Source organism: Cupressus sempervirens, chromosome 3, assembly GCF_028749045.1.
Source record: "Cupressus sempervirens isolate cs-2001-9-10 chromosome 3, ASM2874904v1, whole genome shotgun sequence".
Taxonomy (NCBI): domain Eukaryota; kingdom Viridiplantae; phylum Streptophyta; class Pinopsida; order Cupressales; family Cupressaceae; genus Cupressus; species Cupressus sempervirens.
This window is the reverse complement of record NC_143120.1, coordinates 671,211,795-671,228,602: the sequence shown is the minus strand read 5'-3', so window position 1 is coordinate 671,228,602 and position 16,808 is coordinate 671,211,795. Positions and strand designations below refer to the sequence as shown.

The window sequence follows — 16,808 nt, the reverse complement described above, 5'->3', positions numbered from 1 at the left end:
TAGTTTCGCTGAGGTACCAGGTGTTGGCTTCTTCAGTGATTGATTGGGTAAATTAATGGAGCTCTATATTATAAGTTGTTTATTAAGATTATCTTAATAAATGATTTATCATTTAACTATTATAATTCAATGGTGTGTGGAAGAAGCCTCTTAAGTGAAAAGTGTTTTCATGAAGCTATGTGTTTGAGAGTTATTTAATTAAAATAATTGATGGAAGCTTCTAATTAGAAGGTGTATTGATGAAGCATCTTTAATGAAAGATGTATTGGAGAAGCCAAGTTGCATTATGAAAGAGGCTTCATGAAAGAAATAGATTCATTTTTGGTTATTACTTTTGATAAAAATCTTTCTTGTGAGGGTTTGAAGAATGTGAATTCTCGAGGATTGATTCCTCTTGATTCCTGCATAATTTTGCTGTTGTTGTATAGCAAGTTGGATTAGCATTCCGAATCTGAGTTTTGTATTCAATTCATTGCTGAGGTATACTGAACTGAATTATTCTTCAATCTGATTTTGGTTGTCTTCCTATTCTGTATTTAGTGTTTCTTGGAAAGCGATTTTGTGTTGAAGATTTGGAGTTCAATATCACTGTTATTGAGTGTCCATTGTCTCTGCTATTTGGCATTTATTCTCTCTGCAAATCAGGCACCCATATGGCTGTTATTTGTTCATAGCTGGGCACCATCATTACTAGTGTTTGGCATTACATTTTGGGCATCTGAATTGCCCTTTTTGCAGTTTTGAAGGCTACGATCATTGTCATTGAGGCTGTGTTCACCCATTTATAGTCTGCGATCAAGTTTGTGGGCAAACCAATTGGAATTTGGGCTGCATTTTGGTGTCTTTAATACCTGTGTTTAGGCACTACCACAGCTGTATTCAGCATTGGAAATTCATGCTATCAACTTCAGTTTGGATGGCACATTGTTTGGCATTCAGTGTTCAGACTTGGGCAGTGTTGACATGCTAGCTGCACCATTCCTTGGGTTAGTGATAGATTGTGGATTCACATTGTTTGCTGCAATTGGTTTCAATATACAGACTCTTCTAAATGCATTGTGATTTCCTTCATTAATTAAGTATTTAAGTTGCAATATTGAATTTCTAGTTAATTAAATTGCAAGTTAATTGTGGGTTTGAGCAAAGCTATTAGTTTTGCAACTCATACTCAAGATTCCTTATATTCTGAAATACCAATCATCATATCTTGAAATTTTTTTATAAATTTGCACAAAGACAAAATACCAAAAAAAACACATACAAATTCTTCAACATTGCTAGTGAGAAACAATGGGGCTCTTTATAGTGGTATCAAAGCAGTTTCTTGCTGGCCTGCAGGGAATTGCATTTCAGCATGGCTCAGATGTTTATTCTGGGTAGACATTACACTTGTAGAGGTCTCACTTTGTAATAACCCCCACCGGTTCACTATACCAAATATTTTTTATTGCTAAATTTCAAACACAATATTGGAATATGGAAATAACTAATCACTGCTGGGTGGGTATAAATTATCATAAATTGGATATAATTCTGGTAATGCAAGTAATTTCTTCTCTATTCATTTAATGAGATTTGCACAGTCAGATATGAAGGAAAACATAATAAACGGTTCCACAAAACATAGCTAATTGCTAATCATGACCATTCAGTTCAGGCTACAATTAATTTATCTCTAAACCTGATGTAATGTTACTTGCAGCAGTTGACAACATGGACAAATTCCAGCCTAATATATTATTACTAGCTTTAACAGTATTAAAATTGTCTTTACAAATATCAAGAAACCTGTTATCCCTGGATGATGTGTAATTCCAAATTGCCAGCCACAATGCACACCTCCAGTTTCAATAACATTGGTTGTAGGCTTCCCAGGACTCCCAGTGCTCCAAAATTGTTTGCAGCCCCCACACAATCCTCCAAACCAATTGCAGATTACTCAGATCAAACCACGGGCCAATACAACAAGTGTAGGGCTCCTGTGAAATGTGCAGAGCCTGAATTTTGAAATGTGGGGATAAAATTCTAAGTTGCTGGACCTGATTATTAAATCGCAATGCCTAAAAGTAGGTTGTAGGCCTATGAAAATTGACGCAGGCCTAATGTAAGTAATTGTAGGTATTAATTAGATACAATCTCTGCCACGGGAAAGACGACAGTCTCTTAGAACATATACATGTGCCTTCAACCCAAAACATAGACCTCAGGAAAACACAAATCGTTGCCCAGAATTTGCAAACCCAAACCCAAAGATATGTGCCTAGAGTTGCAGTGTAATAACCCCAATTGATTATAACTTAGTCAAACATCAAATTCTTCTCTAATTCAGTTGTTTGACATTTTGTCAAACACTTTGCAAGCAAGCTCTTATACCACTGTAAAATCCTGTGCAATTCTGATTTTTATTTCCTAATTGCTAACTTGAAAATTTCATCAAACACTTTACACACAAGGGATATATATATTGCAGATCTAAAGTCTAATTACTTTCTAAATGTCAAACTTTAATTAATACGCTTGCAAAACTCCAAACAACCAACAACAAATGTTTTTGTATTTTTTGAAACATAGAGCATTGACTATAAATGAGAAAAATATGCATCTACATGAATAAGACATTAGGGCAACAGTTCTGATATAAAATTCTGATATAAATCAGAATACAACAGATTTTACAAACCCTATCAATGCCCTAAATATCTCCTCTCAAACAATGCAAAATGTAGTAGATAAAAACCTGGAATTGCTCCAAAAATATGAATTTTCCTGGAGCAAAATTGTAGCAAATCATTGTAGCAGCATCACTATAGTAGCGGTACTGTAGCAAGTTACTATAGCAGCGGTATTATAGCAAAGTTACTGTAGCAATATCCAACTTATTCCTTACTCCACAAATCTGGTCCTAGGCCATAAATTTGGCACAATGAAAAGATTGATTTGTCTTCTCCAACAATCGCAACCCTTTGGAAAATATTTCACCACATTAATTATGCAAATCAATGGGAGTGTTCGTTCTCAACAATCAATGTAACAACTGCAGAAACCCTTGGCTCCACAAGCTATCTAGAAGAGTAGACGACTCTCCCTATTTATTCTTTTCTTCCAATAGATGGACCTCTCCTTCTAGAAGAAATAAAATAATATTTAATCCCTCCTTCTAGAAGATTTTTTAATTTATTTAATTAACTTTAGTCACTTTTAATTAGACTAATTAAATATAAAGTCTACTTTTAATTTTAATTTATTTAATGACTTTATAAAAAATTAATTTAATCAATTTCTCTTTATTTCTCCACTCAGCCTTTGGAGAATGTAAAGGCTAAGAACTCCACTAAGAGGCTAAAAGGATGGGGACATTACAATTCGCCCCTCTTGAAATTGCTTGTCCCCAAGCAATCTCAACTTTGGATGCTGCAAAATTTCTTCACTCTCCCAAGTGGCATCCTCTAGTGACAGGTCCTACTTCACCAAGTACTCCTTGATAGTAAATTTCCTCAAATTCCTCTCCTTAAACTCAATGATAGCTTCTAGTACTAAAACCCATTTTCCCTCATCGTCCAAGGTTGGTAGCACTATAGAAGGAACAATCTGGTGTCCTAACGCCTTTTTGAGACGTGACACATGAAAAACATTATGGACTCTGCTCTCTGTCGGCAAATCCAACTCATAAGCCACCTCTCCAACTCTCTTGATCACCCTAAAAGACCCATAATAATGTGGCTTAAGTTTTTCGGCACCACTCTTCTTGAGAGTGGACTAGCGGTAAGGCTGCAACATCAAATATACCATATCGCCTATCTCAAAAGTCCGCTCAGTCCTCTTTTGATTAGCGTACTGCTTCTGTTGATTTTGTGCCTTAGTGATTTTATCCTTAAGAGCCTTCACAATGTCATGGCTCTCCTGTAATAAGTCTCCAGCATTGGGAACTCTACTATCTGATAGCAACAAATCCATGAACTTGGGTGCCTCATCCATATAATGCCATGAATGGTGACATTTGGATAGACATGATATAAGTGGAATTATAACAATATTCACATAGATATATCCACTTAGCCCAAGCCTTCTATTGCCTTGCTATGTAATTTTGGAGGTATCACTCTACCCATTTGTTTACTGTCTCTATCTCACCATCTGTTTGGGGGTGGTAGCTAGTACTTGGAGTGAGCTTTGTCCTACACAATCTGAACAACTCCTGCCAGAAGTGACTCATAAACCTGTTGTCCCTGTCGTTAACAATGCTCCAAGGTAAGCCATGCCACCTAAATACCTCTCTGAAGAATAAATCTGCCACCTACGTAGCAGTGTATGTAGCAGTGATTGGGAAGAAGTGGGCAAACTTTGTAGGCCGATCAACAACAACATATATACAATCTCTGCCCTGGGTTCTCAGTAGTCCTGTAATGAAGTCCATGGACAAACACTTCCACTTCCTGTTAGGAATTGGAAGTGGCTTAAGTAAGCCGGCTAGGTAAGAGTGCTCTTGTTTATTTCATTGACAAGTAGGACACTCTAACATATTGCAATACCTCATCTTTGAGCCCTTTCCAAGAAAAATGCTCACGAATCTGTCGGAAGGTTTTTTAAAAACTTGGATGTCTTGCTATAGGTGAGTCATCATAAACTCTCAACACCATTCTCCTCACCTCTGACCCTAGCACCAAATAAATGCACCCTTTGTAAATGATGATCTCATTCACAAGGGTAAAATCACTATTTTGGATTGATCCATCTATGAATCTCGATGCCCATGTATCCTTTGCATACTCTGCAAGGATCAAATGTCTCCAATCCTCTGATATACATGTCATCAAGATCAAGTGGGGTCTTCATGACAAGGCATCTGCTACTACATTCTGTCCCCTTGAAATAGGTAATATCAAAATCATATGCCTATAATTCACTTACCCTTTTCAGCTACCTGTCATTAAGATCTCATTGCCCAAGAAAATGTTTCAGGCTATTGTGGTTGGTTTTTATGCTGAATTTTCTACCCACTAAATACTGCTTGAATTTGGCCAAAGCATGCATTATGGCCAACATTTCCTTATCATAAATGTTGAAGCTCCTCTCAGGTCCCCTGAGCTTTGTACTCTCATAAGCAATTGGGTGCTTGTCTTGTAGAAGCACTGCTCCAACACCTTCGTCAGATGCATCACAATGCAACTCAAAAGGTTTGCTAAAATTTGGTAATACTAGAACTGGACAAGAAGCCATCAATTCGTTGAATTTATCAAAACATTCTTATGCCTCAAGAGTCCATAAGAAAGCCCCCTTTCTCATCAAGTTCATCAAGGGTGTTGCATGCCTGGAATATCCACTAAGAAACCTTCTGTACAACCCACACAACCCCAAAAATCTTCTCAATTGTGTCAAGTTCATTGGAGTAAGTCACTCAATAATAGCATGAATCTTTTCAGGATCCATGCATTCTCCCTGAGCATTGATAATGTGACCTAGAGATAATAACTCTGATAATCCCAAATCACATTCAAACTTATTTGCATACAAGGACTCCCTTCTTAGAATGCTCAACATAGTGTCTAAGAGCTGCACATGCTCATCCCATGTCCTACCATACACTAGGATGTCATCAAAAAAGAATAACACAAATTTCCTCAACTGATGCCGAAAAACCTTGTTCATTGTAGACTGAAAAGTAGTTGGAGCATTAGTTAGTCCAAAGGGCATAACTACAAACTCAAAATGGCCAAAATGACACCTAAATGTCGTCTTCTTTATATCTTGCTCTCTGACTCGGATCTAATGATAGCCTAATCTTAAATCAATTTTGGAGAAGAAACATGCTCCATGTAGCTCATCTAATAACTCATCAATCCGTGGAATGGGAAACCTATTTTTGATAGTCTTCTTGTTTAGGACCCTATAATCTATGCACATCCTAAGAGTAACATCTTTCTTCACCAAAACCACAAAAGAAGCAAAAGAAGACTTACTTGGTCTAATGTGCCCCATAGCAAGTAGTTCCTTGATGGTTTTTTCAATCTCATCCTTCAATATCTTTGGATGCCTATAGGGTGTGATCATGATGGGTTTAACACCCTCCTTTAACTCAATAATATGCTCAATACGTCTATCTGGAGGTCTACCTAGTGGTATTTCAATGAAAACCTTGTAGTGTTTGATTCTCAATTCTTGTATGTTTGGGAGATATTCTGATTTTCGCTGCCCCTGTGATGGCATTAAAGTGCAACAGGCTGCCCACTCAACCACGTGATATCTCAACAAGCTCTCCATGCATTTGCAAGACATCATCCTAAACCCGGTATAACGAATGACTGTAAGTATGTGGGTCTTCCCTTCTGACTAAAACTTCATCTCAATATCTCTCAAATTGAGAGTGAACTCCCCTATATCATGTAACAAAGTCATGTCAAGAACTAAATCTGTATCACTTATGTTAACAACATAAAAATTCGCTTTGAAATCAAAGTTGTTGATCTTTAGGGGTAGTCCATTAATCTTCCTGTCACATTTGAGGATGTAGCCATTAGCTACCCTCACTCTCAGACCCTCAAATTGTTGTATGTATCCCACACCTCTCAATCAATCTAGAATCAATAAAATTTTGAGTAACAATTGTATCAAGCAAAGTAATAATTTACTGACTAGCCAATAGCCCTCTCATCCTAAATGATCCCTCCTATTGTACACTAGTGAGACGAGCCTCCTTAAGTCTACCCTCAGTCTTCTCATCACCTTTATCATCTGTGCCTTCCTTTTATTCAATTGATTCCTCATTTTTAGATTGCTGCTCTGAATTTTCAGAATCAGAATCCTCATAATAAGCTTACATAACCCTGTTTACTTTCTCCTTTGGCCTCAAAGGATAGTCATGGTTCATGTCATAAGGCTCTTTACAATAAAAACAAAGTTTTTTCTTCCTTAAATCAATTCAATGTCTCTCTATCTAAACGAGCAAATGATTTATCTTTATTTTCAGCCTTTGTTTCATTCCTCTCAGGTTTCTTGAAGAATAGTTTGTCTTTGCTAGATGATGATGCACTCTTTGACTGAAATTCATTTATTGGGGCTGCTTGTTCCATACTTCTAGCCTTCTTAATCGCTTCTTGCAAATTGAATGGATCAAAGGTTTTTACCCAACCCTTCAATGGTTTGGATAATCCCTCCATGAACAAGACCAATCTCCTATTTGATATATCTAGCACCATAATGGATAGCCTCTAAAAGTCACTAATGAAATAGTCTAATCTTCCTATTTGTTTCAGCTATACCAACTCCCTGAAGTAGACTTCTGGATCCTTCTTATCAAACCTCTTTACCAACTTATCCACGAAGTCTTGATATGAAGTCACTTGGGTATGTTGAAGGGTAACCATCCCACAGTACCACCAATCATGTGCAGCTCCCTCTAAATCTAGCATGGCATATTTTATTGCCTCCACTTTTGTCATAGGTCTTAGTGCTAAGAATGTATCATGCTTGTGAATCCAAGCTTGCATTATCATTTTGCTACTCCCATCAAATGTAGTCAAGGAAAGCTTCCTTGTAGCACGCTTTAATTCATTACCTTTGCCACGAGGTCTCCTATTCTGTCTGACTGCATGGTAGTGTTCTCTTCTTTGTTTCACAAACCTCTCAAAAGTCATTCTTTCCCATACTTGCGGTGCCAATAATTCTCATTCATCATTAGCAGCCATAAGAATATCTACAAATGCCTCATCCTCTGCTTCCTCTGTTGGCTCCTGTACTGGTTCCTCTCTAACAAAGGTAGGACATGTAGGCCTGTCTGCTGTTCTGGAAAGAGTTCTATGAGCTCTAGGGGATCCCACTGCACTCCTGTTATCCCCTTGTTCTTGATTTCGTTTGTCCTGTGGGTTCATGTGCTAAACCATGGTGGTGAGTGCTTGCAAAGCATGAGCCATCCGCTCTTGTCTTGTAACCATTTCTTTGAAAAATTCTCTTGTTTCCTGATCCTCATTCCTATTGTCTCTTGGTAGGCTACGCTCTTGCCTATCACCCATGGTCTCTGGTTGCTTGTCAAAATTTTGTTCCCTATCAAACAAAGCTCGCTTGCAAGTGTAAAATCTGTGAGAGCCAACCCCACGTGGCTGCATGTGATTGCTAAGCCCTCAGGATGGTAGGATTTAGCTCTGATACCAATGTAATAACCCCAACTGATTATAACTTTATCAAACATCAAATTCTTCTCTAATTTAGTTGTTTGATGTTTTGTTAAACACTTTGTAAGCAAGCGCTTATACCACAGTAAAATCTTGTGCAGTTCTGATTTTTATTTCCTGATTGCTAACTTGAGAATTTTGTCAAACACTTTGCACACAAGGGGTATATATATATATATATTGCAGATCTAAAGTCTGATTACTTTCTAAATGCCAAACTTTAATTGATACGCTTGGAAAACTCCAAACAATCAACAACAAATGTTTTTGTATTTTTTTGAAACATAGAGCATTGACTATAAATGAGAAAATATGCATCTACATGAATAAGACATTAGGGAAACAATTTTGATATAAAACTCCGATATAAGTCAAATTACAACAGATTTTACAAACCCTACCAATGCCCTAAATATCTACTCTCAAACAATGCAAAATGGTGTAGATAAACACTTGGAATTGCTCCAAAAAATTGAATTTTCTTGTAGCAAATTATTTTAGAAAATCACTATAGTGATGACACTGTAGCAGCGGTATTGTAGCAAAGTTACTGTAGCAATATCCAACTTATTCCTTACTTCACAAATTTGGCCCTAGGCCACAAATCTGGCACAATGAAAAGACTGATTTGTCTTTTCCAACAGTCACAACCCTTTGGAAGATATTTCATGACCTCAGTTATGCAAATCAATGGGAGTGTTCATTCCCAACAATTAATGTAACAACTGTAGAAACCTTTGGCTCCACACGCTATCCATAAGAGTAGATGACAACACATTCAATGCTCAACAATGAGGCTGCACTCCCTATTTATTCTTTTCTTCCAATAGATGGACCTCCTTTTAGAAGAAATAAAATAATATTTAATTCCTCCTAGAAGATTCTTTTAATTTATTTAATTAACTTTAGTCACTTTTAATTAAATTAATTAAATATGAAGTCACCTTTTAATTTTAATTTATTTAACTTTATAAGAAATTAATTCAATCAATTTCTCCTTATTTTTTCACTTAGCCTTCGGAGAATGTAAAGGCTAAGAACTCCACTAAGAGGCTAAAAAGATGGGGACATTGCATGCGGTAACATAGGCATTTGAAATTAGATACAGAAGAAGCCAAACATGTAGGCAATGATAACACCAAAGTAGTGATACAAGTCGTCCAAGTGTTTGTTAAATCACTCAGCTATGAATACTTAATTGCAGCAATTAAAATCGTACTATAGGCAGGGATCATGTGCGATTCAATTTTTAGAATTATTCTTACCCTAATACTCACCACAAACTCTTCCCAATTTGGAAATTGAAATGTAACTAAGTCCCCATACAACAATATCTTCTACCTATAGTCAATACTAAAGGAAGATTAGATATAATAACAAAAATATAATTGAATCAGTTTACCTCAGTAGTGTTCCAAAACACTTCTCAACTTTAAAACCCTCATACTTCAACAAGGGCACCAAAATCAATAACTTACGATAATTTCGCCAAATCAGCAAAATAAAGTAATAATTGGATGCTTTTCCATCAAAATGAGCTCATATATATAATCTCCATTGGCACAAAGTTTCCTAAATGCAACTTCACTTAAGAAGCTTCACCAACACATCATTTTATATAACATTATTATAAATAATAAATTTTTTAATAAAGAATTACTAAATACGGACCCATGCAATAAATAGCCCATTTGATGTAGGTGATGACCAACTGCTAGCGCTACCATCTACACTGCCAAATATGACTACCCGAATTTGACGTACTAAAAATAGTAAGTCCACAATTGATACTCCAAATCACACTATTGGCTCACAGGAGTCGCTATAATGAACTAACTCAATCAACTATACAAGCTCACCAAAAATGGGGACACGACACACTTTTACACATGGTGATGGATTCAATTTGGCAATATCGGTGACAAGGGTGCTGGTGGATCAAGAGGTTTAGTTGGTACAGGATATAAAGATGCTAGATTGGTTCTGACATTGCCAAAGAGGTCAGTAAGACTTTCAGAGTCCTTGCAGCCGGTCAAAATCATGTTGCTGATGTGTTGCAGCAGTTGTCTGACATTGCACTCCCTAGAGGTCAGAGTAGGGAGAGAGGTTACAGGGATTATTCTATCAACTCACACGAGTCTTGGGTTGATGATAGGCCTAGAGATGGAGATAAGATTAGAGTTGAGAACTGAGCCAGGATTTATGACAAGAGTAACATGATAGGTTGTATTGGTGCATATGATAGGCCGTAATGCCCTACTTTTTTTGAGATTGAGATTGTGCCTTTTGTGGATGATGCTGTGGCACACTTTGTTGAGTGGGATGCTCTTTTATAGGCCATCAAGTAGAATCTCGACTTTGATAGATTCCTCACACAGAAGTGGGAGCATACTAGAGGTAGGCCTGTACTTGAGAGACAAATGCCTAAACAAAGAGACTTGTGTGAGGCAACCAAAAAAATGACCTTATCTTGCTTTGATGGTAGTGACAAGGTGACAACTCAAGCTTGGTCCATAAGCTTGACACATACTTAGCATTGCATCCCATGACTAAGAAGGACGCCGTTAGATTTGTTGTGCTGCACTTGGATGGAGTAACTCATGAGTGGTAGTACCATGGGTTAGTGTCTTTGCACCATAATTGGATTGTTTCCTATCAAAAGTTCATGGATAGATTGATAGAGTGATTTGATAGGAAGGATCTTGAGGTATACTTCTAGTAGTTAGCTCAGTTGAGACAGATAAGTGGCCTTTGAGGCCTTGATTAGTGAGTTCCTTCGGCTTTCCGTGATGGTCTAATATATCTTTAAGCACATGAGAGTTATGCTTTTTATGGAGGGATTGGTTGAGCCACTTTGAGTGTAGGATAAGTCCTTGGACCCACCTACTTTGCGAGAGGCAATGAGAAAGGCTAGAGATCTTGACTCATCCACATCTTGAGGAAGTTTTTCTTCAAAGCCTTCTACCTATCCACGTGTAGATGAGGAACACCCACCAATTACCAATGAAAAAGAAAAATCAGCTTGGAAGAATGATGAGGTATCATGTGAGCAATTGAGAAGAAGACAACTTTGCTTTTGGTGCAAAGGACTTTATGGTATAGGACACACCTATTCTTTGAGGCCGAAAGGAGGGGTAAATTGTACTATGTGGGAGTACTATGATGAAGTTTAGGCTGTCTTCATAGTAGTCTATCAGTTCAGATGATAATGTTTGGGATTCCAATGAGGAATATACAATGAGGAGTGCATACAGCTTCACATTTGACCCCCATGTGTAGGATATTCACCGGGTGTAGAGTTTGTTTATGCCTAAGTCTGATGTTTGGAATGGTAGCTCAGTTGGTACAAAGAAAGGGGGAAAATCGAGACTTCCTATCAAGTTGCTTCCTTTTGTTGTTTGGTCTCTACATCATCAACATTGGCATTGATACAGTTCTACTAACTAGGCTGTTTACTCTGATGGTGTTGTATTTATGGGAATTATTCAGTGATGACAGAGACATATCACATATTTTCCTATGACGTCATAGTGGAGGTAGGGGTTCAATGTGTTGTCAGATTATGATTGCTCGAGGACAAGCAATCTTGGAGAGGGAAGACTGTAATGTCCCCATTATAGCAGGCTCCTCTAGCTGCACTTAGTCAGTTTATCATTGCAACCCTCGTGAGATGACAGTGTGATTTGAGGGTCTCTGCTGATTGACTTGTTATCTATAGTAAGTGAATTGTGGGCAATTACTATTTTCAGCAGTACAACTGAGGCACTAGGTGTTGGCTTCTTTAGAGTGATTGATTGGGTAAATTAATGGAGCTCTATATTATAAGTTGTTTATTAAGATTATCTTAATAAATGACTTTATCATTTAAGTGTTATAATTCGATGGTGTGTGGAAGAAGCCTTTGAAGTGAAAAGTGTCTTCACGAAGCTATGCGTTTGAGAATTATTTATTTAAAATAATTGATGGAAGCTTCTAATTAAAATTTTGTATTGATAAAGCATCTTTAACGAAAGGCATATTGGAGAAGCCAAGTTGCATTATAAAAGTGGCTTCGTGAAAGAAATAGATTCATTCTCTTTTGATATATTTCTTCTTGGTGAATTGAAGATTGTGAATTCTTGAGGACTGATTCCTCTTGATTCCTGCATCAATTTTTTGTTGTATAGAAAATTGGATTAGCATTTTGAATATGAGTTTTGCATTCAATTCATTGTTGAGGTGTAGTGAATTGAATTATTTCTTCAATATGATTTTGAGCGTCTTCCCTATTCTATATTCACTATGTCTTAGAAGGCGATTTTGTGCTGAAGTTTTAGAGTTTAATATCACTGTCATTAAGCACCCATTCTCTCTGCTATTTGATGTTTATTCTCTCCAAATTAGGCGCCGTTATGGCTGGTATTTGTTCATAGCTGGGCGATGTCATTACTAGTGTTTAGCATTGCATTTTGGGTGTCTGAATTGCCCTAGTGGTGGTTTGTTTGAAGGCTGCGATCATCATTGAGGTTGTGTTCACCCCTTTATAGTCTACAATCAAGTTTGTGGGAAGGACGATTGGAATTTGGGCTGCAGTTTGGTGCCTTTAATACCTGCATTTAGGCATTACCACACTTGCATTCAGCATTGAAAAATTCATGCTATCAACTTCAGTTAGGATGACACATTGTTTGGTGTTCAGCATCCAAACTTGGGTAGTGTTGACATGCTAGCTGCACCATTCCTTGGGTTGGTGATAGATTGTGGATTGACATTGTTTGCTGGAACTAGTTTCAATATATAAGGTCTTCAGAATGCATTGTGATTTCTTTGAGTAATTAAGCAATTAAGTTGTAATATTGAACTGCTAGTTAATTAAATTGCAAGCTAATAGTGGGTTTGAGTATAGTAATTAGTTTGAATCTCATATTCAGTATTTCTTATATTCTGAAATACCAATCATATATCTTGAAAAAACAAAAAAAATACAAAAGGTGAATAAAGACAAAAGAGACAGCGATTCTTCAACATGGCTAGTGAGAGCTTGTAGGGAATTGGGTTATATTATGGTTTAGAGATCTATTCCGGGTAGCCATTACACTTGCAGAGGTCGCACTTCTCCGCTTGGGATAAGTACCTGAGATTTAGTTTGGCAATATGGGCAACAGGGGTGTTGATGATTCAGGAGTTTCAATGAGTACCGGATATAGAGATGTTGGCACGGGTTCTAACATTGATAGAGGCTAGGGAGGCACTGAGAGATCTCGCACATGGTTAGCACCATGTTGCCGATGTGCTGTAGCAGTTATTGGATACATGGCAGCATATTGCACTCCCTAGAGGTCAAGATAGGGAGAGTTGCTCGAGATGGTTTTGTCAGTTCACACAGGTGAGTGGATGACAGGTCTAGAGTTGGTGATAGGATTAGAGCAGAGGACCAGGTCAGGATTGACAAGATAGGGTATACTGGTGCACATGATAGGTAACAACAACCTACTTTCCTGAGACTGGAGGCTGGTGCAGTCAGTACTAAGACTCAAGCCGTGCCATTCGTGGATGATGGTGTGGCACACTCTGCTGAGTGGGATGCTCTTCCACAAGCCATCAAGAAGATCCTTAACTTCGATAGATTTCTAATAGAGAAGCTAGAGCATACTAGAGGTAGGCCTGCACTTGAGAGATAGACGCCTAGGAAGTCAGATTTGCATGAGACAGCTAACAAGATGACCTTACCCTCGTGAGCTGTCAGTATGTTTTAAGGGTCTTTGAGACAGACTTGCCAAAAAAATTTTTCGTAATTCTATTTTGAGGTGGTTTCTATTTTTAATAGTGTAGTGGACGCATTGACAATTGATCTTCATCAATAGATATTCAAGGGGTTTAAATAATAATCAATTTATGAGGCTTTTAATTATTAAAAGACTTTATCTTATTTCATGTTATCAATTGAGAATGTAATTGAGAAGCCTCTTAAGTGAAAAGTGTCTTCATGAAGCCATGTGCTTGAAAGTTATTTATTTAAAAGAATTAGATAGAAGCTTCTAATTGACAGGTGTGTTGATCAAGTAACTTTAATGAAAGGTGTAGTGGAGAAGTCAAGTGCATTATAAAAGAGGCTTCATGAGGCAATTAGATTAATCTCGTCTACTGCTTTTTGATAATTTCTTGTGAGGGTTTGAAGAGAGATTTTTCTTGAGAACTGATTCCTCTTGATCTGAGAGTCCATTTACTGTTGTTGTATAGCAAGTTGGAATTGCATTCTGTTTCTGGATTTTGCATTCAATTCATTGCTGGGATATAGTGAATTGAATTGATAATTCAATCTGAATTTTGAAGGGTCTTCCTTACTGTATTTACTGTTCTGGAGGACGATTCTTGGTGCTGAAAACTTGACCTAATTGATCTCTATCTTGAGCGCCTCATTACTCTTGTTGTTGATGTTCCTTCTATTTGCTCTTTAGCATCTGATATATCTGTTTATCCCAATGATTGGAGCGGTTTTGATCTGCATTAATTGGTCATCGTAATTCTGCAAATAAGTGTCCATTATCTCTGCTGTTTGGGCATTGAATATACCTGAATTAAGGCGTTTGATACATTGGTTCTATCTCTGTGGTGATTGTAATTCTGTTTCTAGGCGTCTTTATTGTCTGCAAATTAGACGCCAGAGTTCTGCTATTATACTCTTAGCTGGGCGATTTTACCTTACTGCTGGGCATTGCATTCTGGGTGATTGGAAACCCCATCGGGCTGTTCCGTTTTGATGTCACAGATGGGCAGTTGTTGAATCCAAACTCCAATATAGGTGTCCTGTAGTGTCATAGAACGCCATTGATAGGCGTTATTTCTGTGCAGCAGCCGTTTGGAGTGCAGGCATCTTCTGCATTGTCACGGCACTATACTGGCAGCCATTGGGGAGATTGTGGGAGGGTGTCTGCATTTGTGAAGGAGCATATCACTATTGTCTGCTGCAAGTTCAATTACTCCTTTATACAGGTTTATATGTGTATTTGTAATATTCTGAACAATAAAATTATAATTTGCAGCAGTGGATTACAAATTAATTAGTGGTGCCTCGCATAGTCATTACTTGTATTTGCATGTAATATTTCTTCAGCATTTCATGTTCATTGAAAATCCAAAAGATAATATATTCAAAATCCCATATATTAAAGTCTTTAAATTTGCAAGTTCAAACTAGATTTTGATAGCTGGCACTGTTAGCTGTGAGTTATTTTCCCGCATATTCCCTGTATTTAAGTTTTCAAATTGAAAAAAAAAAGATTTGCAAGACATATTAGTTCAGCATTGTTGGCGTGAGCCAGTTGGGTTCATTACAATGACTTACTTTTTCTAGACTTAATTTTTTCCACCCACTTATAAGTTTCCATGTTTCTTAAACAATTATAGATTTCGAAATTAGGGACGAATGGTTTCCCTTACAATATAAAATGCTTGAATTGCAGATGACATATTTGGTGTTGCAGAGAAAGGGAGCACCGGAGAAGGTGATCGCATCGAGTACTTATTCAGAAGTTCTCCTCCGAATGAAGTTGGGAGTCGTGCAGTATTCGAACCAGTTGAGAGTATTTATGTAATGGGATATTCCAGGAAACTTCCATCGCCCGAGCAAATGGGGGATGGAATGAGAGTGTGCGTACATCTGACCTTGTCACAGTTTGTGAAAGGGAAAGATTCCCAACACCTCTCAGCATTGGAAGGCGCTGTTCTTCCCATTGCGCAACTGCTTCCCACCTATCAGTCTACCGCGACCACCTAATGGAAAATGTATTCAGTCACAGTTTTGGTTTTTCTTTTGTGAATACTTATACGCCTCAAAGCAATGGAAAAGCGCCGCTTTTATTTAGTTGCACGGTTTTAAAACTCTGCAGAATGCGTTAACTTTATACATGTCAACATCCCTCCCTATAATGTTACAGTTGATTTTTGATTGCCTGTAAACTGCTGCGGGAAGCTTCAATTTCCTGGAAGGATGCCAAGTTCGAGACATTTTTTTGAAGCGGCAACGTCGAAGGAAGGATGTTTATTACTAAAATGATTGTTATGTTGATACGATTTCCAAGACTAGCGGTATAATTTAAAAGAAAAACATTTAATCATCTTTCAGATTGTTCCAGTTCTTGTTGAAAGTCGAATCTGTACAAGATTGTTGAATTCTATATTTTATTTATAATCGAGTGCATGAAACATCAGAGGTATTTGTGAGCACAGGAGCAGCACGCTCAAAAAATAAATAAATTAGGAAATGGGTTTCGCAGATAACTTTTCCTCTGAAAAATATGTTGTTTTTTCAAAAATATGGTGACTACAATTTTCATTGATACCGCCAACCTGTGAAACCATCAAAATCTATGAAATAACGAAATATTTTATGAATAATGTAGTCGTGTGACAGTTTTTAAGAACAACTGGAGCTCACTGATATATGCATGGACGGCACAACTAATTGCAAGGGCATTTGAATCGGAGGTTGGCTAAAGCACTGTTGCAAATGAATGCAAACACATTATATAACTTTGTGCCATATAAATAGTATTTACACAAAATTGTATAAAGCATTGCATGTAAATAAATAAATATTTTATTAAACAATAATTTATTTTAATTTTAAGAGGGGTAAAAGTTTTGCTATGGAGCTATGAACTG

At 37.3% G+C, this 16,808-nt stretch overlaps 1 protein-coding gene across 3 annotated transcripts in view; it reads left to right on the top strand.

Moving 5' to 3' along the window:
• LOC149568505 (uncharacterized) overlaps nucleotides 1-16,541 on the top strand; it is a 129,517-nt gene extending 112,976 nt beyond the window's left edge. For 2 of the 3 annotated variants that reach the window (XM_089821409.1, XM_089821412.1), the window contains one exon: nucleotides 15,608-16,541. In XM_089821409.1, coding sequence (XP_089677535.1) covers nucleotides 15,608-15,921 — 314 coding nt within the window. In that variant the 3' untranslated portion in view covers nucleotides 15,922-16,541. The remainder of the gene's footprint in view (nucleotides 1-15,607) is intronic. The other variant, XM_089821411.1, reaches the window with a different exon arrangement.
• Nucleotides 16,542-16,808: the final 267 nt, after the last annotated feature.